The following is a 24,842-nucleotide window of genomic DNA, read 5'->3' as shown; positions in this document are numbered from 1 at the left end:
GATGGCCGCCGGGTGAATGAATGAAGGCCGCCATGACCAGGTCCTGTAGTCACATTCTTCCTGTGGGAGCGTGCTAACCTCACCTCCCAGCTTTGTTTCCCAATTGGAGGTCTGGGGAGTTTCAGACAGATCGGTTGTTGCCTGAAGTGAGTGGATTAAGGATTAAGGATTCTCAGAGGTTGTGAGCCTTTTATAAATGAACTTATTCCCTGTGTAGTGGTTGGTTCATCTAACAACAGGTCTTGAGCTCTAACAGGTCAATGTGAACGATATAAGACATGTTGATCCTTCACACGGAGAACAGAGACACATGGGATTGGCTGGGCTCCTCCAATCACAGGACAGCATCTCCAGGATCAAAGAGGTATCTCTCTCGCTCTCCCTTCCCTCTCTCTCTCTCTCTCTCTCTCTCTCTCTCTCTCTCAGAGAGGAGCCGGTTGATTGGCCACTGAACCACAGTGACTTCAGCAGGAAGCGTGTGGGCGGGGCTTTTTGAGACCAAGAAGCAAATCGGGATGCAATGGGATGCAATGCCTTCTGGGAGATGTGGGAGGGGCAAGTGTCTGGAGGAGGAGGGGCTTGTTTTAGTCTCTTCTAGGATCACAAGTTCTGACCTCCGTTTACCCGGCAACGCATGAAGCAACAAGCCTGACCCCTGACCTCCGACCCCCGGGCAAAACAAACAAAACAATCTCTGGCTCGTGGTTATGTACAGTGTTGAGGGGGAGGGGCCTATCATGCTAATGAGTTACAATGCTTCCGAAGAGGGGTGTGTTCTGTGGGGCACTGGAGGGAGACTGTAACAGAGTGTGTTTGTGTGGTAAGTAGCATAGTGTGTGTGTGTCAGTAAGTAAAAGAGTGTGCGTGTGTGTATGTACAGTGTGTGTCTGTGATGTGTAAGGGTGTATTCGGGTAAAAGTGTGTGTGTGTGTGTGTGTTTCTGTGTGTGTGAGTGTAAAAGTGTGTGTGTAAGAGTGTGTGTGTAGGAGTGTGTGTGTGTGAAAGTATGTGTTTGGTGTGTGTGTGTGTGTGTGTGTGTGTGTGTGTGTGTGTGTGTGTGTGTGTGTGTGTGTGTGTGTAAAAGTGTGTGTGTGTGTACCAGTGCTGTAGTGTCTATATAATGTTTGTGATACGGCGACGGAGCGCGGAGGAGGTCATGTAGAGATGAGAGAGTGAGCTTCACGTCCCCTCTCTCACTCCCCCCTCTGTCTCTCTCTCTCTCTCCCCCCCCCCCCCCCCCTCTCTCTCTCTCTCTCTCCCCCCCCCCCCCCCCCTCTCTCTCTCCCGGTGGCCCCGCCCCCTCGTCCTCAGTGGCTGCTGCTATTGGCGGACCTCGTTGGCGATGAGGCTGTCCTCCCCGGACAGGAAGTCGGCCTCGTTGATGTTCCCCCCGTTCATCAGCTCCTCATCCTGGGAGGAGCTGCGGTCCTCCTCGGCTACTCCCACGCCTCCCTCCTCCTGCAGCACGTGGGCGATGTACATCTGCTGCTGCACACACACAAACACACACACACACACGCACACATCCAGGGGTTTAAGCTCAAAATGCGGAGATGTCGGACGACAACTTGCAGAACAGACAACCTTTTAGAAACCTTTCTAAATAATACCCAAAGACCAGGACTTGAAGGACTAAGACCAGGTGAGACTTGGTAGACCAGGTGACACCAGGCCAACCAGGTGAGACCTGGTAGATCAGGTGGCACCAGGCCAACCAGGTGAGACCAGGTGAGACCGGGTAGATCAGGTGAAACCAGGTGAGATCAGTTGAGAGCAGGTGAGACTTGGAAGACCGGGTTAAACCAGGTGAGACATGTCCTTCCTGATTCACCCGGTCTCCTCCAAGGCGACCTGGTTAATGCGGGAGGACAGGTGGACCGGGTGCAGGCAGAGGCGGTTCCTCACCTGAGCTTTACTGGATGGAGACGAGGTGGGTCTCGCTGGACGGCCGTTCTCCACCACGTCCACTTCACTCTCCTTCGTGTCGATCTGAGGTGGTGGTGGGGGGGAGGAGAGGCAGAGTTAGACCCCTGTTCTCATTCATTTACTGACGGAGGCCGGTGTGTGCAGCGCCGCTCAGGGGGCTACCTTGTAGTTGTGGGCACTGAGGTACTTGAAGTGCCCGAAGCAGACGTGGGACAGACAGACCACGATGGTGACGATCAGGACCACCAGGGTGAACATGGAGGTGGGCGTCACGAAACCTGCAGAGGTTAGCGGCAGCTTAGCGTGTGACCACGGCGATACAGCAGTTCAAAACTAACCTCACATCGTGTCGGGTGACTGACTCTAAACCCAGGGCCCGGGGTATACCTCCAAACCCAGGCACCTGGAGCCCTGGGGGCCCTACCTCTTGACCTGGAGCCCTGGGGGACCTACCTCTAAACCCAGGGCCCTGGGCCTACCTCTAGACCTGGAGGACCTACCTCTAAACCTGGATCCCTTGAGGACCTACCTCTACACCTGTAGGACCTACCTCTAGACCTGGAGGACCTCTAGACCTGGAGGACCTACCTCTAGACCAGTAGGACGTCTAGACCTGGAGGACGTACCTCTAGAGCTGTAGGACCTACCTCTAGAGCTGGAGGACCTACCTGTGCGGACGGTGGAGAAGAAGAGCAGCCAGAAGAGGCAGAGGATGGGCGCGGCCACCACCTGGGTGACGGCGCTGGAGTGGATCTTCTTGTCCAGCTTGGAGGGCAGGTAGGCGTAGTACATGTTGTAGCGGTCCACCAGGTGCTTCAGCAGCATGTACATGAGACCTGAGGGACGCAGTACTGCTGTAGTATACTGTATTATACTGTGGTACTGCTGTGTTCTACTATAGTAATGCTTTATTCTGCTACAGTACTACTGAATAGCAATGCTGCACTACTGTTGTTTACTGTAGTACTGCTGTATTATACTGCCATGTCATGTTATGCGTCATGTTATATGTCCTGTGACAGGTACTCTCTTACCGAAGGGGACTATGATGGGGCAGGTGATGCTGTAGGCCATCACCACGGTGAAGACGTTCATCATCCAGGCGTACGCTGCCCCAAACTGAAACTCATAGGCCTGGTGCTGGGGAGAGAGACATAGAGAGGTGGTCAGAGAGCGAGTGAGAGAGAGACATAGAGAATTAGTAGAGAGACAGCGGAAGAGAGAGAGGCGGAGCAAAAGAGAGAGAGGCGGAGAAAGAGAAAGAGAGACGGAGAGAGAGAAAGAAAGAGAGAGAGACGTAGAAAGAGAAAGAGAGAGAAAGGGATAGAGGGAGACGGAGAGAGAGAGCAAGCCCCCTACTCTCTTGACGTTGCGGCGGTCCGCGGCCGAGCGGGCCATCAGCAGGCGGATCATGTACATCAGGAGGCCCGGGATGCGCAGCAGGTCCATGGCGTTACCGATGAACGCAGACGCAATCACGTAGTTCACGAAGAACGCCCCGTTGTCAGGCAGGAACACACACCTACACAACACGTCACACGTTAGGCCACACACCTACACACGTGTCACACGTCAGGCAACACACTTACACACACGTCCCGCTTCAGGCAACATACCAACACACCAACACAAAGGTCAAGCGTTAGGCAACACACACGTCACATGTCAGGCAACACCCCTACACGCACGTCACATGTCAGGCAACACACATGTCATTCAACACCCTCTACACACACGTCACATATCCGGCAACACACACGTCATTCAACACCCCTACACACGCGTCACATGTCAGGCAACACACCTACACACAAGTCAAGCGTTAGGCAACACACGCGTCACGCGTCAGGCAACACATCGATACACACTTCACACAACACCCCTACACACACGTCACCGTTAGGTACGGGTCGTCCTGACCCAGCAGGTGGGGTCTGGTAATGATGGTCTGAGGTGAAGAGTTTCCAGAACTTACTCAAACCTGACGGTGGCATCGGCCAGGAACTTCTTATCAAACAGCCAGCGGAAAAACACATCCAGGCTGAGGAGAGAGGAGAACAACACACACACACACACACACACACACAGATAGGATAGAACACACAAACACACATGGTGAGGAGAGGAATAGAACACACAAACACACACACACACACACACACACACACGCACACACACACATGGTGAAGAGAGAGAACACACACATTGTTAGGAGAGGGGAGGAGAGGGGAGAGAGGAAGAGAAGGGAGGAGAGAAGAGGAGGAGAGAGGAGAGAAGGAGAGAGGGAGAGAGGAGAGGAGGAGAGAGGATAGAAGAACATCTACCTGCTGAGCCCTAGGGAGGGCAGTAGAAGGACCATGAAGATGAGGAAGGTGTAACACTTGTGCATGGTGGTTCTGTTCTCCCCCGACCTGAGGAAGGAAACACAGGGTCACTCTGGGGTCACCGCCGGGCACCCGCCCCCTGCTGGCTGTCTGGCAGCTGATTGGCCCGTACCTGGTCCAATGGGCTTCGAAGAAGGCGGAGTAGTAGACGATGGTGGGGAGCAGGGCGGAGAACGCCCAGAGGAGCAAGGTGGGGAAGAACTGGGTCACGATGGGGTTCTGGAACAGAACAACGTGAAGAACATGAGAATAACATTACACTAACACTGTTGGAACATCCAACAATATTATAACATGAATAACAGGATAACAAATTTACACTAATACTGTTGGAACATCCAACAATATGATAACATGAATAACAGGATAACAACATTACAATAACACTGTTGGAACATCCAACAATATTATAACATGAATAACAGGATAACAACATCACACTAACACTGTTGGAACATCCAACAATATTATAACATGGACATCATGATTATGACATGACACTAATAATGTTATAACATCCAACAATATTATAATAACATGGATATCATGATAATAACATGACACTTATACTGTTATAATAACAAAAATAATATAACAACATGAATACCATGACAATAATACAGTCATTACATCCAATAATATTATAATAACATGAATATAGGGGTCATAGGGCTAGGGTTATAGGGATGGGGTTATCGGGCTGTGGTTGTAGGGCTAGGGTTATAGGGCTAAGGTTATATGGCTAGAGGTCATAGGGCTAGGGTTATAGGGCCAGGGTTATAGGTCTAGGGTTATATGGCTAGGGCTATGCTATAGGTCTAGGGTTATAGGGCAATATGGCTAAAGGTCATAGGTCTAGGGTTATATGGCTATGGCAATAGGGCTAGATTATAGGGCTAGGTTATAGAGCTGGGGTTGTAAGGCTAGGTTATAGAGCTAGGGTTGTTGGGCTAGGTTATAGGGCTGGGGTTGTAGGGCTAGGTTATAGGGCTGGGGTTATAGGGCGAGGGGCTAGACAGCTAGAGGGGAGCTTACGTTGAGGTACTCGACTGGTTTTGTGACGTTGAACTTGTCCATGGTGGAGATAATTATTGCGGGGGTGGTGAGGAAGAAGAGGAGGAGGAAGAGGATGCAGTTTATGATGAAGCAGCGGATCCACCAAGAGATCCCCCCTAGAGACAGATGTTCCCTGGAAACCACATACACAGTATTAACCGGTGGAACAAAGAATTAACCAGTAGAACACAGTATTAACCGGTGGAACACAGAATTAACCAGTAGAACACAGTATTAACCGGTGGAACAAAGAATTAACCAGTAGAACACAGTGTTAACCAGTAGAACACAGTGTTAACCAGTAGAACACAGTATTAACCAGTAGAACACAGTATTAACCAGGAACTGATAACGTGATTCTGAGGGGGCCGTACCAGCGGACGTTCTGGGGGTCCGGGGCGTAGCTGACGCTCCAGTTGTACACGTGGAGGCTCTCGCTGGAGGTGGAGGAGCGCGGCTCCTGGCGGCAGTGACAGCCCTGCACCTGACATGCGTTGAAGTCCTTCAGGATGCTGCACACACACGGCCCTCATGTTATAGTGACGACTACATGGGGGTCAGGTGATACTGAGGACTAACATGGGGGTCAGGTGATATTGAGGACTAACATGGGGGTCAGGTGATAGTGAGGACTAACATGGGGGTCAGGTGATAGTGAGTACTCAGATGGGGGTCAGGTGATAGTGAGGTCAGGTTATGGTGAGTATTAACATGGAGGTAAGGTTATTGGGAGTACTAACATGGGGGTCAATTTATGGGGAGTACTAACATGGAGGTCATGTTATGGTGGGTACTCACATGGCGGTCATGTTATTGTCATGTTATGGTCATGTTCTAGCGGGTACTCACATGGTTGTCATGATATGGTCAAGTTATAGCGGGTACTCACATGGCAGTCATGTTATGGTCATGTTATAGCGGGTACTCACATGGCGGTCATGTTATGGTCATATTATAGCGGGTACTCACGTGGCGGTCATGTTATGGTCATGTTATAGCGGGTACTCACATGGCAGTCATGTTATGGTCAAGTTATAGCGGGTACTCACATGGCAGTCATGTTATGGTCATGTTATAGCGGGTACTCACATGGCGGTCATGTTATGGTCATATTATAGCGGGTACTCACGTGGCGGTCATGTTATGGTCATGTTATAGCGGGTACTCACATGGGGGTCATGTTATGATCATATTATAGCAGGTACTCACATGGCTGTCATGTTATGGTCACGTTATGGTCATGTTATAGTGGGTACTCACATGGCGGTCATGTTATAGCGGGTACTCACATGGGGGTCATGTTATGGTCATGTTATAGCGGGTACTCACATGGGGGTCATTTTATGGTCATGTTATAGCGGGTACTCACATGGGGGTCATGTTATGGTCATGTAATAGCGGGTACTCACATGGGGGTCATGTTATGGTCATGTTATGTTCATATTATAGCAGGTGCTCACATGGCTGTCAAGTTATGGTCATGTTATAGCGGGTACTCACATGGCGGTCATGTTATGGTCATGTTATGTTCATATTATAGCAGGTGCTCACATGGCTGTCATGTTATGGTCATGTCATAGCGGGTACTCACATGGCGGTCATGTTATGGTCATGTTATGGTCATGTTAGGGTCATGTTATGGTCATGTTATGTCATGTTACAGCAGGTACTCACATGGCGGTCATGGCTTCGTTCTGGAACGTGACGAAGGCCATGCCCAGAGGCTTGGTGTTGACCTTCTCCTTCTCCTTCCTGTATTCCTCCTTCAGCTTAGACTCCCTCTTGGTGTAGTAGCTCACCGCCTCCTCCTGACGCACACACACACACACACACTTATACCTCCTCCTGACGGACACACACACACACTTATACCTCCTCCTGACGCACACACACACTTATACCTCCTCCTGACGCACACACACACACACACACACTTATACCTCCTCCTGACGGACACACACACACACACACACTTATACCTCCTCCTGACGGACACACACACACACACACACTTATACCTCCTCCTGACGGACACACACACACACTTATACCTCCTCCTGACGGACACACACACACACACTCCCCCCTCCTCCCTTCCCTCTCCCACCTGATTGGTGTGTTTGTAAGCGTGTATATGTGTGTTCTTCTGTAAAAATGTGTGTGTGTGAGTGTGTGTGTGTGTGTGTGTGTGTGTGTGTGTGTGTGTGTGTGTGTGTGTGTGTGTGTGTGTGTGTGTGTGTGTGTGTATATGGGCGTGTGTATATATATGTGTGTTCTTCTGTAAAAATGTGTGTGTGTGTATATATGGGCGTGTGTGTGTGTGTGTGTACCTCCTCACAGCCCGTGATGGCGCAGCAGCACAGGTGTCCACAGGGCTTGGGGTTGATCATGGTGGGCATGTGCTCCTTGGCCATCAGGTCTGTGAAGAACTTCTTACTTCTCTCCGTCTTCTTCCTACACACCACACGCGCACACGCACACACACACACACACACACACACACACACACACACAGACACGCAACCACGCAGACACAAGCGCACACATTGAACAACCCACTACACAGGCACTTTGAGCATGCATTCTTCATTCATCAATTATAATTACTGTGTTCATCCATCCATCCTCCATCCTTCCTCCATCATCTGACCCAACATCATATATCATCCATCCATCCATCCTCCATCATCTGTCCCGACATCATATATCATCCATCCATCATCCATCTCTGTACCCAGACTCTATGCGTGTGATGGCTGAAGACCAGATGCATGATGGGAGTTGTAGTACCGTTCAGCATTGAGAGACATGAGTTTGGCCACGTTGTAGCAGATCCGGGCCTCAAGAACCGTGCAGTTCTCATACGCTTGTCTGGAAACCAACAGAACCTGGGTCAGCCTGGGGACAGCGGTACTACTACCGTACTACTCAACACAATAACACTACTCTACGTGGAGATAGCAAATATGTTGATTGGGTAAACTTCAGGTTCAGAAAGTGTTTAAAGGAGACATATTATGGTGTTTTCCCAACAAGTAAACATAGTATTTGTGTTCCAGAAAGCATGATTTTTAAGCTGTTTGCTGGAAATAGCTTTTAGGAAAAAAAAATCTTGCCTACTGCTATTCCCCTCTGTTTCAGTCCCTTCAGAATGCTGTTTCTGGTGTCTGTAGCTTTAATGCAAATGAGCTGCTGCCCATTGACCAATGAGCTGTCAGACTGAACCACAGCATGGAGGAGAAGGGATTGTTGCCGTTTGCGGACTGAGCTCTATATTTATATCATATAATATAATATAATGATAATATTATATTTGGGTATTTATATAATATTATATCTAATATCACGGCCAAAAGCTATGTGCGCCTCGGATGATATTATGAATCATAAAGACTGCGTCTGACGTCTCTGGCACTTCCACAACAAGTAAAGACTCGTAGTGGGGGATATCTCGGCCATGGTTGAGAAGAATTGGGGGAAAGGAACTTTGGCCTTGACTCTCTGAGTCCATGAACCGCGACATGGAGGAGAAAGGGATTGTACTCCAGCAGCCGAGCTGCCGGACTTGCCGCCGAGCTCCCCGCGCCGGAGCTGCCGGACTGCCGCCGAGACCTGTCCCTGCCGGACCTGCCAGTTTCGGCCGCAGTTCAGCTCCCGGAGTACACCGCCGGAGCTGCCGGCCTGCCGCCAAAGCTTCGGCGGCGGCTGGACAGCTTCGACGGCAGTAGTCCGGCAGCTCAGCTCCGGGAGTACAATCCCTTTCTCCCCCATGTCTCCTTCTCCGGACTGCCGCCGAAGCTTCGGCGGCAGTCCGGCAGAGAAAGGGATTGTACCCCCGGAGCTTAGCTGCAGGGCTAGCGCCGAGTTCCCGCCGGAGCTGCTCGACCGCTGGTCCACAAAATCTTAGCTATGCTCTGATTGGAGGGGAGTGGGGAAGTGGGAGGTAATATTCAACTGTGCCCCCTTCCTACGTAGGAGGGGGCGCCGAAACTGACTCGCTCGTTTGGTAACTGTAGGCAGGGTACTTTCAGAAATGCATATCTCACTCAAAAAAATCATGTACAGACTTTTTACAAAGTTTGTATGCGTGTGGGAGCACCAGAGACCCAAAACAACGCCCCAAATCCCAGGAAAAGTGTTGTTTTCATAATATGTCCCCTTTAACTTTTGAACATTTAGGACTGTAGTATTACTTACTAATTCTGTACTAGTTATTACTGTATAATATGTATTAGCATATTGGGTGTGTATTGTTCCTTTCTAAAGTATATTATGTAACTAAATGAGCAACAGAGAGTTCAGAAGACCTGGTTCCACACTTCTCCTCCAGAAGATTCCCACTCACTCAAAGTGCTGCTTGATCTGGCTCTCCTCTGCATACTTGGATATCCCATTGATAAATAAAGTGCGTTTCACCTGCAAGATACATCAGATGACGTCATCATGAATCATGAATTTCATCATATCCAGTTAATAATCATATCTGCCTGTTCTGTTAATATGCATCTGGTTAATATATTCATATCGAGTTCATATTCATATCTTGTTCATATTCATATCCTAGTTCATATTCATATTAATTTCCAGTTCATAATTATATCCAGCTCATATTCATACCCAGTTCATATTCATATCCAGTTCCCATTCATATCTAGTTAACATTCATATCTATTTTAGTACGGTGTGCTGACTAGTAGCTCTGTGTATTCTGCTGTACTGTCTCTAGAGTACTGTAGTACTCTACTGTGGTACTGTAGTAGTACCCACCAGGTCATCCTCTTTGTAGTGCATCTTGGACGTGTGTCTCCTCATGCTGTAGACGGTCAGCAGCAGATACATGAAGGCGAATGACGTGTGGAGCCACAGCAGGTTAGTCCTTAGGAGACATCAAGCACTAGTTAGTCACTAGTAACTAGGAATAAGGTCAGCCCTAAGGAGACATCAAGCACTACTTAGTAACTAGTAACTAGTAATAAGGTTGGTCCCAAGGAGACATCAAGCACTAGTTAGTAACTAGTAACTTGTTATAAGGTTGGTGTTTCAGATAGGAATTAGACTACTAAACCAGCAAGTTCTGGTAGATGGATCGATAGAGAAGAATAGACAGAGATATATATTTAGGCGCTTACCCAGACTTCAGGTTGGCGATCGTGGTCCTTCCAAAGCTGTAGGCGTTGTTTTCTGTTGGAAGTCAAATGGGAATGAATGGGGAGAAGGTATCAACAGGACACAAGCTGCCTCAGCACATCATGAACCAGAGCAGGGTGGCTGATCTTCACTTAAACTAGGAAGGCAACACATCTGGTGACAGGGAGCACGTCACACCAAACACGAGACCTGAACACATTGAGTTTAGTGGCTGTGTATACACGGTCGATGGTGTCGGGTATACACACACCAGTAAACACTAACCTAGGGCCTCCACAGTCTGGTGCTACCGTCAAACACAGACAGACACAGGGGCTCTAGTCTAGTCTGGTTACCTTCCTTGGACGGGGCTTTTGGCGCCCCTCCGATTAGGAATCCTTCTTTAGTGATAATTCTGACTGAACACAGAGGACCAATGGGAGAAAGGAAGAGCCCTATGACATCATTGTTTCTCAACACAGTCGGGCTGGACAGCCAATCACAACACACGATTTCCCTGATCATCACCGGAGAGGACGGGAAGGCGTTTCGTAGGATCCAGCCTCTAACCATCTCCTAGGATACATTAGGTACACATGGAGGGTGTAGCTAGCATTACACCTCCCTTAACTGACCTTCACTGGTGGCTGCTACCTCTACTGTACTGACGACTTATGGTCTCTAATGACCTCTACTGGCCTCTACTGGTCCCTTTTACATCCACTGGTCTGAAGCGACCTCTTCTGGACTCTCGATTTCTACTGTCCTTTTCTGGTCTGTACCTACTGAGCTCTAATATCTCCACTCTTCTGTCTTCTACTGGCCCCCACTGGTCCGACTCACCCAGCAGGTCTCTACTGGTCAGACTCACCCAGCCTGTCTTTACTGGTCTCTACTGGTCAGACTCACCCAGCAGGTCTCTACTGGTCAGACTCACCCGGCAGTTCTTTACTGGTCAGACTCACCCAGCAGGTCTTTACTGGTCTCTATTGGTCAGACTCACCCAGTAGGTCTTTACTGGTCTCTACTGGTCAGACTCACCCAGCAGGTCTCTACTGGTCTCTACTGGTCAGAATCACCCAGCAGGTCTCTACTGGTCTTTAGTGGTCAGACTCACCCAGCAGGTCTTTACTGGTCTCTATGGGTCAGACTCACCCAGCAGGTCTTTACTGGTCTCTATGGGTCAGACTCACCCAGCAGGTCTTTACTGGTCTCTACGGGTCAGACTCACCCAGCAGGTCTCTACTGGTCTTTACTGGTTAGACTCACCCAGCAGGTCTTTACTGGTCTCTACTGGTCAGATTCACCCAGCAGGTCTCTACTGGTCTTTACTGGTCAGACTCACCCAGCAGGTCTTTACTGGTCAGAGTCACCAAATCCATGAACCAGAGCAGGTTGGGTGATCTTCACTAAAACTAGGAAGGCAACACATCTGGTGACAGGGAGCACGTCACACCAAACAGGAGACCTGAACACATTGAGTTTAGTGGCTGTGTATACACGGTCGATGGTGTCGGGTATACACACACCAGTAAACACTAACCTCAATGTGGGTCTCCACAGTCTGGTGCTACCGTCAAACACAGACAGACACAGGGGCTCTAGTCTAGTCTGGTTACCTTCCTTGGACGGGGCTTTTGGCGCCCCTCCGATTAGGAATCCTTCTTTAGTGATAATTCTGACTGAACACAGAGGACCAATGGGAGAAAGGAAGAGCCCTGTGACATAATTGTTCCTCCACACAGTAGTACCTGCCTCTACTCGTCTCTACTGAGCTTTACTAGTCTCTGATATCTCCACTCTTCTGTCTTAAACTGGCCCCTACTGGTCAGACTCACCCAGCAGGTCTCTACTGGTCCCTACTGGTAGACTCACCCAGCAGGTCTCTACTGGTCAGACTCACCCAGCAGGTCTTTACTGGTCTCTATTGGTAAGACTCACCCAGCAGGTCTCTACTGGTCCCTACTGGTAGACTCACCCAGCAGGTCTCTACTGGTCAGACTCACCCAGCAGGTCTTTACTGGTCTCTATTGGTAAGACTTACCTAGCAGGTCTTTACCGATCTCTACTGGTCAGACTCACCCAGCAGGTCTTTATTGGTCTCTACTGGTCAGACTCACCCAGCAGGTCTTTACTGGTCTCTACTGGTCAGACTCACCCAGCAGGTCTTTACTGGTCTCTACTGGTCAGACTCACCCAGCAGGTCTTTACCGGTCTCTACTGGTCAGACTCACCCAAAAGGTCTCCAGAGAAGTTGACTGGTAGTACTATTCCCACCGACAGCACTCCCACCACCACCAGCAGGCCGATGATGTGGCGCTGGAAGGACAGGTAGTGCACAGCGTCCTCCCCACACTTCTCCCTGATCTCCTCGTCCCTGCACAGGAAGTGACATCACACATGACTTAAGAGTACCGGAAGTTGTTGCACCTCAAACTCTGCCCTTTTAAAACCATCATCCAGTCAGCAGGCCTCACACACCTCTGGCCCCTCCCCTCCACGCACCTGGAGTAGGAACCACTACGGAGGCCTGTAAGGGGCCGGTACAGGCCACCGTAGGAGACGCTACAGTGGCCTGAACTAGTGAAGCGCTTAAGTTTTTACCAACATCACCAGACCCAAGCTGAGGCTACTCCAGCGTTGTCAACCATATACAAACAAAAAAGGTCTGAATGGTCGGTTTTAGGCTTGGCCCCCGACAAACGCTACTAATGGCTTTATTAGGGGGCCAAGGTGCAAGGCAACCTCTTGTTAGTTAGTTGTGTTAAGAATATTATTTCGCAAAAAACACATAAACAGCTAAAACCGCTGTCGCTTTTCATGAAACTTTCCAGAGTTGTACAGGGTGCCTAAAGATGAGACAAACTTACTTTATTCTGAAGATGGCCGTCAGCCAGGAGCAGAAGCCCTGTGAAAAATAATGACTGTTACGTGTTGTGTCTGTTACATGTTTTGTCTGTTACATGATTGGTTTGTAACATGTTGTGCCCGATACATGTTATGTCACATATTGATTCTGTTAAATTTTGAGCCTGTAACATATCAGTGTGATAAATTTTGTTGTCTGTTACTCGTTATTTCTAGCATGTTCACATGTGAAGTCTATAACATGTGATGTCCGTAACATGTTTTGTCTGTAACATAGTGCAGGGGGAGGGGAGTGAAGAAGGGTTTAACAGGATGAGGGGTTCGGTCAAGGGGGCTAAACTAGCATAGGATTAGTGTGTGTGTGTGTGTGTGTGTGTGTGTGTGTGTGTGTGTGTGTGTGTGTGTGTGTGTGTGTGTGTGTGTGTGTGTGTGTGTGTGTGTGTGTGTGTGTGTGTGTGCGCGTGTGTATTACATTGTCTCGCTGGTCGAAGTCTACTGAGCTGGAGACGGAGGTGAGCCGTTCGTAGCGGTCCGGTGTCTCCGAGTGCATCGCCGAGGCAACACTGGAGAGGATGAGACGAGAGGCACGCAGCATCAGGACCAATCATCCTTTAGTACTGTGTGCAGTGAGTGTGGGTGTGTGTGTGTGTGCGTGCGTGTGTTCTGTAAAAGACGACTACATGTATTTCAGGGTAAATGCCAGCAACTTCCTGTAAACTTCATTTCCCAGGATCCTCAGCAGCAGACGTTGGTTGCGGCGTGTGGTTATCAATGTCTAACAACACGAACACGAAACATACTCTAGGTTGTTCTACGTCACGGCACACTTCCACTGTGTTAACTAACGACAAGGACACAACACAGGGGAACACTTAAGGCTAACTCTAATCCCAGCTAGCTCCCTCCAAGCTAACTCTGTCCATTGTTCTTATTGAAAATAGCTCTCTCCAAGCTAACTCTGTCCATGGTTCTATTTGTAGCTAGCTTTCTCCAAGCTAGCTCTCTCCAAGCTAACTGTCCATGGTTCTATTTGTAGCTAGCTCTCTAAAAGCTAACTCTGTCCATGCTTATAATTGAAGCTAGCTCTCTCCAAGCTAACTTTGTCCATGGTTCTATTTGGAACTACCTCTTTCCAAGATAGCTCTGTCAATGCTTATAATTGAAGCTAGCTCTCTCCAAACAAACTATCTCAAAGCGAATTCTCTTCAAGTTAAAATCACACTCCTCATCAAGCTAAGACTTAAAGGTCACACCGACATATCTGTCGATATTTGACTTTGGAATAAAACTACTCGTCTGAATCTTTCCAATTCACAGATATATCAGTGTATCCCTTCAAAGCTAGCTCTCTGCAAGCTAACCCTCCAAGCTAACTGCATCTAAGCTAAAACTTAGAGCTATCTCTCCACTTCCGTCCTTCATGCTTTTCTTACTCATGGGTTCTTAACTTCGTCCAAACATGCCTATGATATCGTTAGTTTGTTTATTGTTGCCCTGTAGAGCCGCAGGCTGAAAAAGCTGCTCTAATATGTTTTTGGTCCCCTTACATCACCACCAGGGGCTGCACAGCTAGACACACGTTACCTCTTCACCGGCTCATAGTCATCTCTGTCTCTCCTCCGGCTGGGTTTGGAATGAGGATGAATGTTCAATATCACATAATATACACAATAAAAATGTATAGGTATATATCTATATATCTATATAGATATATACACAGAGGAAGGACAGAGTTACAGCAGCATTAGTCACCAGAGGAAGAACTCAGCAGAGACGGTTAGTTGTGCGGTTCACCAGGTCAACAGGTTTAACAACCAAACCAAGGCCATAAAAACAAACCCAGCTTTCAAAACCAAACGCTGCAACCAGCGGCCCGAATTAGAACACACAAGACCCACACACAAGCGCGCCCGCACACACACCCATGCATACACGCATTTGATGCGCAGGTTTGATGCCGGCGTTAGTTGCAGCAGGTCTGTTAGAAGCAGAAATCAAAATAAAAGCTGACATACTAGCCCTGATCTTGTAGTTCGCTGAAACGCTTCTTCCATCTTCAACATAAATACATGAATTCACTCATTAATAATACATTCATTCATTAATACACAGACTCACCCATTAATAATCCCATTCATTCATTAATTATTTAATAAATACAAACATTGACGAATTCATATATGATTAAATACAAACAACAGAATAATCGGATTAAAGCTAACAGACCTTGCGTAGACTACTGTATAAACACATACAATACTGTATAAAACACATACTTTACTGAACAAAACACATACTCTACTGTATAAACGCATACCTTCCTGTATGAACATATACTATACAAAATACGCTACTGTGTGAGAACCACTGCTCTAGTGTATAATACTGTATGGTGTAAAACAGGTTTGTCTCAATGCTCCCAGGCTTTGTGTCGACAGGCTGAGTCCTGTACTGACGACTGAGTTGAGGTAATACTGACAGCAATACCAGCTAGCGTTGCTACAACAACACAGAAACAGCTAGCATTGCTACAGTAACACACAGTCACACCTAGCAGTCTGACGGTATCCCACAGAACCAGCTAGCTGTATTACGCTAACACACAGAGCAATCTAGCTCTTTTATGCTAAAAACAGAACCACCTAACTGTGCTATGCTAACACACATACCCAGGTATCTGTATGATGCTAACACACTGAACCAATCACCTGTCCGATGCTACACAGTTTCCAGTTTACAAGCTAACACACAGAACCAGCACAGATCCATTAGCATGAGCCCCATAAGGCCATTTTCATGGGATGTTCTTGGTTGCTTGGCAACAGCAAGGCATTGGCTGTCACCGGGGAGTGCCAGCGCTGGGCTCAGAGGTGTGAGCTCTGTGGTTCACTCGGAAACAGCTAGCTAACGCCAACCGTCAGGGAGAGACTAGCCCCGCACGCGCACACACACGCGCACACACACACACACGCATACACACACACACACACGCAGTATAACTGAGGCCTGAACTAAAAATAAACAAACAATTACAGCTGCTAAAAACATATATGATGCATTTATATTATAGTTCCACGTAGCCTAGCGTATGTCGCCTAGGGCAGCGTAGCGTAGCCTAGCGTGTACCTGTCTGCGTCGGTGACCAGGGCCAGCCGTCCATAGTCCCAGGCAACCTTCCGCAGGATGGAGAAGACAAATAGGAGAACCTGGACACACAGACATAAACACTGGTTTAAACCACTAGCTGCCTTGCCCATAGGCAAGGAATTAAACTAGAAGGAGTTTTTACTAGTGCAGAAAGTGTCCTGTATGGATCTCTCCTTCCTAAGCTTTACTACAAACCACTACATACAACAGCCTCCGTTTGACCTACAGGGGATGGAACTACAGTCCCACAAGCCACCTCCTACAGACTGTGATGAAGGACAGACTGTAGCTGTGATGAAGGACAGACTGTAGCTGTGATGAAGGACAGACTGTAGCTGTGATGGACAGACTGTAGCTGTGTTGAAGGACAGACTGTAGCTGTGATGAAGGACAGACTGTAGCTGTGATGGACAGACTGTAACTGTGATAAAGTAGAGGAATGTAGTTAAAGTACCATAATTAATTTGTTTGAAGGTCAGATGGTTAGTGTGTAGTTGTTATAACACCATAGTGATAATAGTTATATTCTAGACTCAGAAATGTGATGGCGGTTATAGTTCAATAGTTATATAGTTGTAGAATAAGACATGTAATGGTAGGTAGGTTATAGTAGTAATAGTAGTTTTAGACTCAGACATGTGATAGTGGTTAGGTCATAGTAGTTATATAGTTTTAGACTCAGACATGTGGTGGTGGTTAGGTTATAGTAGTTATATCGTTTTAGACTCAGACATGTGATGGTGGTTAGGTTATTAGTAGTTGGTGAGTAATGAGAGAGGACCCATCTCTGTCTCCAGCCAATGAGGACTCACCAGGAAGCACATGAAGTCCAGCGCCAGGACGGTGGGAACGCCCCCGAAGGGCAGGCCCTGCAGGACCGTGCTGCGGATACGGGCTGAGTAACAGTAGTCCTTGGCATCGTTGTTCACAGAACAGTTTTCCTGACCCGCCTTGCACGCCTGCCCCGCCCCAAACATCACCATGGTTACGATCAGCACTCTGAGCATCCTCAGATCCGCATCCTCCTGGAAGATCTGCATGGAGGAGGATGAGTAAGGAGAAGGTCAACGAAACATTGCAAACATCTCTTCCATCTGCTGATGGAGACCATGAAGTCGTCCTAAACCAATCAAATCCATGGTTTCCTCAGCCAATAGTACATAGCCACTACATATAAGGATTGTCAACAGCCTCTACCAACTAACCAGTCACCTTCCTCCATCCCCAACTATGTAGCTCTTTACTTCCTCCATCATTACTCTCTTCATCTTTGTCCACCTGCTGAAACGGGCGGACGGACTACATAATGTAAACTAAGCTATAACAACGTTATGAAGTGTATGCTAGGCTATGCCAGGTTACACAGACCTTGTTAATGCCTTGCTCTTCTAGTGGAATTTGTACCCCTCACCCTGGCATTGTTAATGCCTTGCTCCTCTAGGGGAAATTGTACCCCTCACCCTGGCAGTGCTGTGCTCTGCTATTTAACTCAAAACAACCCTAAGTCGCCAATACGACAAGAAAGGAGAAACATGGTTAGATCCTGAGATAATAAATAGAACATTGATACGTCTGGGCTAACGAAGCTGACACTAGTTGTCATTAGATAACTAGAGCTAACTCAAGCTATCTACGGCTAATGCCAGTTGGGTGTTGTCCGCAGATACAGAACTTTCTCAAGCAGTGTGTCATCCTGCTATAGGCTGGTTCCCAGTAGCAGGCTATCAGAACACAACTAGCTCTTATCTCTTGCAACCAGATGCTAATGAAGAGATACCAACAACACAACATCATATCTTCAACTACAAACAACCCCAGAGATCAGTCAACATGCCGCTTTTTGTGTCAAATCTGAGTATATAATCTATACTTTATCAAAGTCTGGTCAATAGCAGGTAGGCCTTTGACAGTGAATACAGGAACATGTACAGGTAGTGGTAAGACAGTACATAGAAAGGTCATTTGGAGCAGGTAGGGGTTAGACAGTAAAGAAACAGGTCATTAAGGAGCAGGTAGGAGTTAGACAGTACAAAGACAGGTCATTAAGGAGCAGGTAGGGGATACTCAGTACAGATAAGATGTTTTGGTCTTTATAAACAAAAAATGTGGTCACATGTCTAAAAACTGTGGCAGGCCTTTGTTCAAATCCAGGCTACAGCTGACTACATCTCTGCTGCCTTGCATTCAATGAATTGAAACATTTAACCGTCTATCTCCACAAGTGGTCAACTCTGACCATGTGTGATAGAAGGTGTCGCTTGGGTCAGGGTTAGTTAGTAGGTGGTTTGGATGGACCAAAACAACATCCCTCATCACAATGTTCTGAAAAGGCGAAGAGTTATGCATTGATGGACCTAGAGGACCTGTATGGTCATCTACAGTGGAGTAGAGAACCTGGTAGAGGACTGGAGGACCTGTGTCATCTACAGAGGACTAGAGGACCTCGTAGAGGACTAGAGGACCTGTATCATGGATACAGAAATAGAGGACCTGGTAGAGGTCTAGAGAATCTATCGAGGACCAGAACAGTCACGTGATCGTTTCTACAAAACTCTTCAGACTAACATCAAGGCCCCACCAATCCAATGAAATATGATTCATACTCCGTTAATATTATTTAAGCTACGGAGAGGGCCCGGCATATCATTATTAAGGATAAGGAGCAGACCCAGTCATAAAACGTATTAACATGAAGAATATTAAGGCTGAGGCCGGTGATGGACTAACCACCAGTGTGCTCCAGGAGGTCCGCTGGGATGAACAAAGCTGTATGTGTGAACAGCTGCGTTCAGGATGAACACTCACTGCACATTACAATCATCACAACATCCAGTGATCAGCGCCCATATAGACGAGTTGGGTTTGGGGCATTTGGCTGGTGAAGGTGAAGGCCAGCGGATGGAGAGCAGGGTGCTCGGAGGAGCTAGGCGGAGCTAGGAGGCGCGGAGCTCAAGGCGTGACAGGCCCGTGTCAATACGGCTTCTCCTGCGTCCCGCTGCGGAACATGAACACGCATCCACGCCGCTACACAACACCCCACACGGTACCCTATTTACCTAAAAACCCTTATGGATCTCCCCTTCTCGTCTTCACTTGCCGCAAAGGAAATATCCACAAAATAGATAAATCCTCACAAATCCACCGCCCCGGTAAAGTCTGGATGCCAATCCATCGGACGCTTCGGACAAAAGCAATTCATGCGCTCGTCAAAAAGGGGGTTAGAGAGACTGAACAGCCTGCCGAGAATTAACCGATTACTGCGTCCGCCTTGGTGTGTGTGAATTAGCGGTAATGGGAAAATGGAGGAAAGCGCTCCGGGAATAGACTGGCCGGTGCTCGGCTGCTGAAGCCCATAGTGCTGTATTTCCCCGGAGCTCCGCTAGGGGGCCGCACAGAGACACTTCCGTAAGATTTTCACAGTAATAGTCCTAACTAGAAAATGCATTTCCTGCAGAAAATGCGGTGAGTGCTGTAGTACAAAGTGAGGTTGAAAATATTTTTTAATAAAGCCACATAGATTAAGACATAAAGAAACGTTAAATGGCTTAAATCAAGTGAAGGGATTTGAACAAAAGTTCAAAAGTCTTAATGGAGTAAACAATGTAAACATGCACACCATTTAAAAAAAAGTAAATGGTTGGAAACAAATAAAGCGACTGCTGAATGAGAACGCATTGCTAAAAATGCAGAAATGTAAAATAAATTGAACTGAAGTGAAACATCAAATGTATTGCCCTGCACTGTGTGTGTGTGTGTGTGTGTGTGTGTGTGTGTGTGTGTGTGTGTGTGTGTGTGTGTGTGTGTGTGTGTGTGTGTGTGTGTGTGTGTGTGTGTGTCTTTAATGGCTGGTTCAGACTACACGATTTCAGCCCGATTTTGCCCCGATTCTTTCGTGGCAGACAAATTTGCGAATCGTACACAATTTTGAAAGGTCGGCGACGACCGTTGTTCCGTTTCTGTGCAGGGGACCGCCAGCATAATGCCTATTGCTAGGTACTCGGGATCCATTGTTGACGCTTTGTTGCTAGGCTACGTTGTTGCGTCTAATTTGTATCGTTCATGTCACGCGCAACGCAACTACTGTGAGGAATTGCTGCATTGAGCAGATATAAAAACTACTGGAACCTTTATGACAAAAATGTAAAAAGCATTGATGTTAGTTCTAAACTTTAGATTTTCTAAATATCTTGCAAACATGAATGATACAAAGTAGAGAGCATCGCACCCTCGATCGCACATGTGAAATCGTGGAGGAATGTCTGAGAATCGTGTAGTCTGAACCAGCCATTAGAGAATATGGTGCGTTTTATTATCCATCCGTCTCGGAGGTCCGAGGACGTTGCCTAGCGACACGGATGAACACGCCCCTTTTCCTCGGACGGCGAACTTGCTTCCTCGGTTGAACTCAGAGGAGACCGAGCAAGGATTCCGAGACAGAATTCAAGATGGCTGCGCCCGGTGTGACTTGTAAGTATGAACTGTTTTCATTGTGTTTGGACCTCTTTGGTGGTTTAAATGGCAATTTCAATCACTCGTATTACTGCAATACCTTACTGCGTCCGTATCTCTGCCTATGGCCTATACTTATTTTGGAGCGCCTGGTACTCTGCCAATGCTACCGCGACAACAGCTTTCCCGGTGACGTCCATGTTTTTCTCCAACGACCGACGCGCGAAACATAATTGGACGACGCTACTTGCTTTTGGACGACGTTCAGGCAGCGTTGCCAGATTGGGCGGTTTTTCCCCACTCTATTGAGCTACTTTTAATGACGCACCGGCTCGCTACTCTCTTAAAGACACACACACACGCATATATATATATATATATATATATATATATAGTGGAGGAGCCTCCACTGATACATATTGTGGCGAGCAGCACGGGAAGGACGAGACGGGAGCCCAGGTTGAACAATTATGCAGTTCCGTGCCCCATACACCGCACGACTACGGACTGCCTTTATTAACATCGAACATAAGAGAAACACGGGACACCTGACCAACACACACAACACTCTCACTAATGGTCCCGATCACACAACAATGGAACAACACACAATTAACACACAACCAATAAAGACCCCAAACCCGTTAACCCCACTTAACCTAACAGAATAAATTAACAGAACCCCTTTTGTCAACTGACAACCCCAATTCCCAGAATCCCCGCGGCCCCGGAACATGGCGCCCACACCCGTGGTCGCCACAATATGATTACTATAATGCCTTTGATTATATAATGTTCGTTTCCCTGGGTAAAGGGACATTAGCACCCCCTATCGCCTATTGACAATTACTTCCTCAGCCTCCGTTGACTCCCATTCATTTCCCCGAAGTACTGGCGGCCGGTGAATAGCATGGGGTTCAATGGGAGAGAGGAAAAATTATCTGAGCTGGAAAAATTATCATTGGGCGGGAAATCTGCCCAATCTGGCAACGCCGTCGATAAAAAATCCGCTCTGCCTGCATTGCCGGTCAATCTAAGAGACGCAAAGCAGGTGAAATCATCTGAAGGATAACGAGATTATAACATTTGCGAATAAAGTGTACAATGGAATCAGAGGACATTGTTCATGTTTAATTACACAAAGCATTCCATTCCAGAGTTACAGTGCTAAGTTAGCGACCAAAGAAAAAGGTAGACCACTTCGCAAAATCGAGATCACCAAAAGTAATGGCAACGTCAGTGTTGTGGGTGCTACATGGTTTGCTAGGTACTCATGGCTTACTGGTAGCATTACTAGCAATCGACTGTATTGCTGGCCCTGTTTGCTAATGAATAATGGCAAATCTCCAATGTGGGCTGTTTATGGTTTTACTGATGTGAAAAATCTTGATAGGGCAACCAAACGCCATGACAAGTGGCAAGTTCACGTTGGTGCTGCTATGCGACTTTCCTTGCTAGGCACCATGCCTATAGATCAGGTTGTTTGATCAAATAATGTTCTCGTTCTTTTACTAGTTTGTTACTCTGACCGTTCTGTTTGATATTGTGGAAAGGGTGAATGATTCAGAGCATGATGCATTTTAAATGGCATCACTTTTGGTCTTGAGTCTTTTCTTAAAACAATTGTAACTGAAAATAAACATAGCTAAATTACAACCAATAACTTCAGTCATTGAGGGCAAAAATAGGCCCAGATTCTTTTATTTACTTTTACAAATCAAGAGTAGGCCTGATTTGACTAATCGGCTTTGCATCCTTTCCTTCTGCCCTTGTTGTCCATTTCAAAGACATGCTGCCCACCAGCTTTCAAATTACAGTGATGCCACTGGTGGCTCTGTATCAATTTTATTCACATAACTATCCCTCCCTACTATTTTGTAGTTCACCAAAACACCCTGAAACAACTTGGGCCAATTGCTCTGTCAGTTAGCAATGCTGCGCTTTAAAACCGTACTCCTTAAAACTGAGGTTTTGGAGTTTAACACGCAGCTGCGCACGAGGTTGAACGTGATTGTTGTGTAACGACTCGTACAGGATCAGCTGATTCCTAGCTGACTCGTTTAAACTGCTTGGAAACCGGAAGTACTCTGATTTCTAGTATACCCCAGCAGATGCAGTCTTAACTTAATGGTGGATGCATTTTGTGCTATAATTACCAACAAAAACTTAATGGGAATGTAAAGTGAACTTTAATATAATAAAACTATAATGAATAAAAACGCTAATAATGTTGACATATGTTATGAAATAATCTAGGCTACTTTTTGTCGAAATCTGAGTCTGGAATCTGCCCTCACCTACGTCAATCAATTACTTGTCATTGTTTTCTCTTGGTGTGTGTGTATGCAAACGTGATTACTTAATTAATTGAAGACGAACTAATAGGCCTATGCGAGTAATTAGGGTAATGTCACGCCTTTCAATTCTCGGAGAAGGAGAGTTAGGATCATGTCGATGAACATGTCGCGGATAGAGAACTACAACAAGGAGCAAAAATTATATTTGCTGCACTGCATTCGAGGTGTTGTGGACACGGTGGAAAATCCAAGGAAAGACACCACCACCAAGCTCCGAAGAAAGGCTGTTTGGGATAATCTGTCAAACACATTCAACTGTAGATTTCCCAGCAGAAGACCGAGCAGCCCGGCACACAAAAATCTATGGAAGCGCTTGAAAGTAGAAGCGCGTAAAGCTATAGCTGAGCAGCGCGACCAAGACCTGGGCCCCGTGAGCCGTGGAATATCACTGCTCATGCCAAATATAATGAGTGCAATAGAGGGTGTACACGACAGTGATAGTGTCCATCGGGTACACCCATCAGGTAAGTTGTTATAATTTCTCTTATTTGGTCTGTGAGTGCGCAGGCTAGGTTACTGATATGGCATATCGGATATCTTTCTTTTTTAATTCCAGGGCGTCAGTCAACTCCACTCTCACCATCTCTAGAGCCTCTTTGTCTCTCGGTAAGACAAAGCGAGCGGCCACCAAGACCTGCGTCCTCCAGCAGTGTTCCCACCCAGATCCACAGGCAAGCTCCCCCACCTACCTCCAGCACCATCACTGCTTCCGATGCTCAGCCAGACCAAAACCGGTCACCCACCAGCGCATGAAGTTCTGAAGCCCAGGCCACACCACCACCAACTGGGGAGCCTGAGTATGGGGAAAGTTCGGGAAGCAACGCAGGCCAGCCGGCTCCGGAGAGAATGGCCCGAGCTGTGCGCCAACGCGCATTGCCCCGCTTTGAGCAGCGTATGCTTGACATGAGCCGGGAGGAACATGAGCTGAAGATGGAGCTTATCAGGGCCCAAGCACGCCGTGATGAGGAGCTGCACGGTGAACGAAAGAGAGCTCTACGAGCAAAGAAGAAAGCGTATTGCGCAAAAATGCGCTATTATAGAGCTAAATTACGTCAGCATGGCGATTCACAACCACTGACCAGCAGCACAAGTTCTAGCGACAATTGATTGTGTGTGTGTGTGTGTGCTTTTTATTTACTTGAAGGTCCATGACCGAAACGTTGTAATTATTTTTAATAAATATTTGCTTGCGTAATGGCAGTGTGCGGGATTCCTTCTTAGTTCCTAATTTACGACCTTTGGTCATCTCCAACGCACCTGCCGCAAAAAAGGTGTGCAAAAAGCTTCCTTTTTCTCTGTAAAAAGCTAGCCTGCGAGATGTGTAGCCTAACACTATAACCCTGTCCTATACCATGACGAAGTGACTTGATTTTCTGCACCAAATATATGACAATATGGATAATTCAAACTTGTATTCGTATATAGGCTGAAGAACAATATCAAACGAAATTGACGCGTAAGAGCACTAGATGGTCAACTGGGGTTTTTAATCTTGATGCTTATCTCTCTAACAAGCCTACATCTTAAA

The 24,842-nt window shown here is 47.2% G+C and overlaps 1 protein-coding gene across 6 annotated transcripts; it reads right to left on the bottom strand.

The window, feature by feature from the left end:
• Window positions 1–1,320: 1,320 nt before the first annotated feature.
• Window positions 1,321–24,038, bottom strand: LOC307071760 (CSC1-like protein 2; the record flags this gene model as incomplete). 6 transcript variants are annotated; one of them, XM_079730833.1, is made up of 24 exons in its annotated part: window positions 24,004–24,038; window positions 17,321–17,542; window positions 16,488–16,567; window positions 15,377–15,415; window positions 13,834–13,924; window positions 13,364–13,401; window positions 12,728–12,870; window positions 10,496–10,547; window positions 10,134–10,242; window positions 9,712–9,782; window positions 8,157–8,237; window positions 7,697–7,820; window positions 7,041–7,174; window positions 5,741–5,878; window positions 5,346–5,499; window positions 4,423–4,529; window positions 4,251–4,337; window positions 3,902–3,967; window positions 3,286–3,448; window positions 2,961–3,066; window positions 2,595–2,762; window positions 2,089–2,204; window positions 1,906–1,989; window positions 1,321–1,488 (listed from the first exon to the last, which is right to left on the bottom strand). In XM_079730833.1, exons 1-24 carry the CDS (start codon window positions 24,013–24,015, stop codon window positions 1,321–1,323), a joined length of 2,553 nt encoding a protein of 850 aa, XP_079586959.1. In that variant the 5' UTR covers window positions 24,016–24,038. The 6 variants fall into 6 exon arrangements, with proteins under 6 accessions (XP_079586959.1, XP_079586960.1, XP_079586962.1 ...); XM_079730834.1 differs by having other exon boundaries at window positions 1,321–1,485; XM_079730836.1 differs by lacking the exon at window positions 24,004–24,038 and adding an exon at window positions 19,565–19,812.
• Between the last annotated feature and the right edge of the window lie 804 nt (window positions 24,039–24,842).

The sequence above is a fragment of the Pollachius pollachius genome, assembly GCF_949987615.1.
Source record: "Pollachius pollachius genome assembly, chromosome: 2".
NCBI lineage: Eukaryota > Metazoa > Chordata > Actinopteri > Gadiformes > Gadidae > Pollachius > Pollachius pollachius.
The sequence above is the reverse complement of the archived record's forward strand: the minus strand, read 5'-3'. Positions and strand labels throughout refer to the sequence as shown.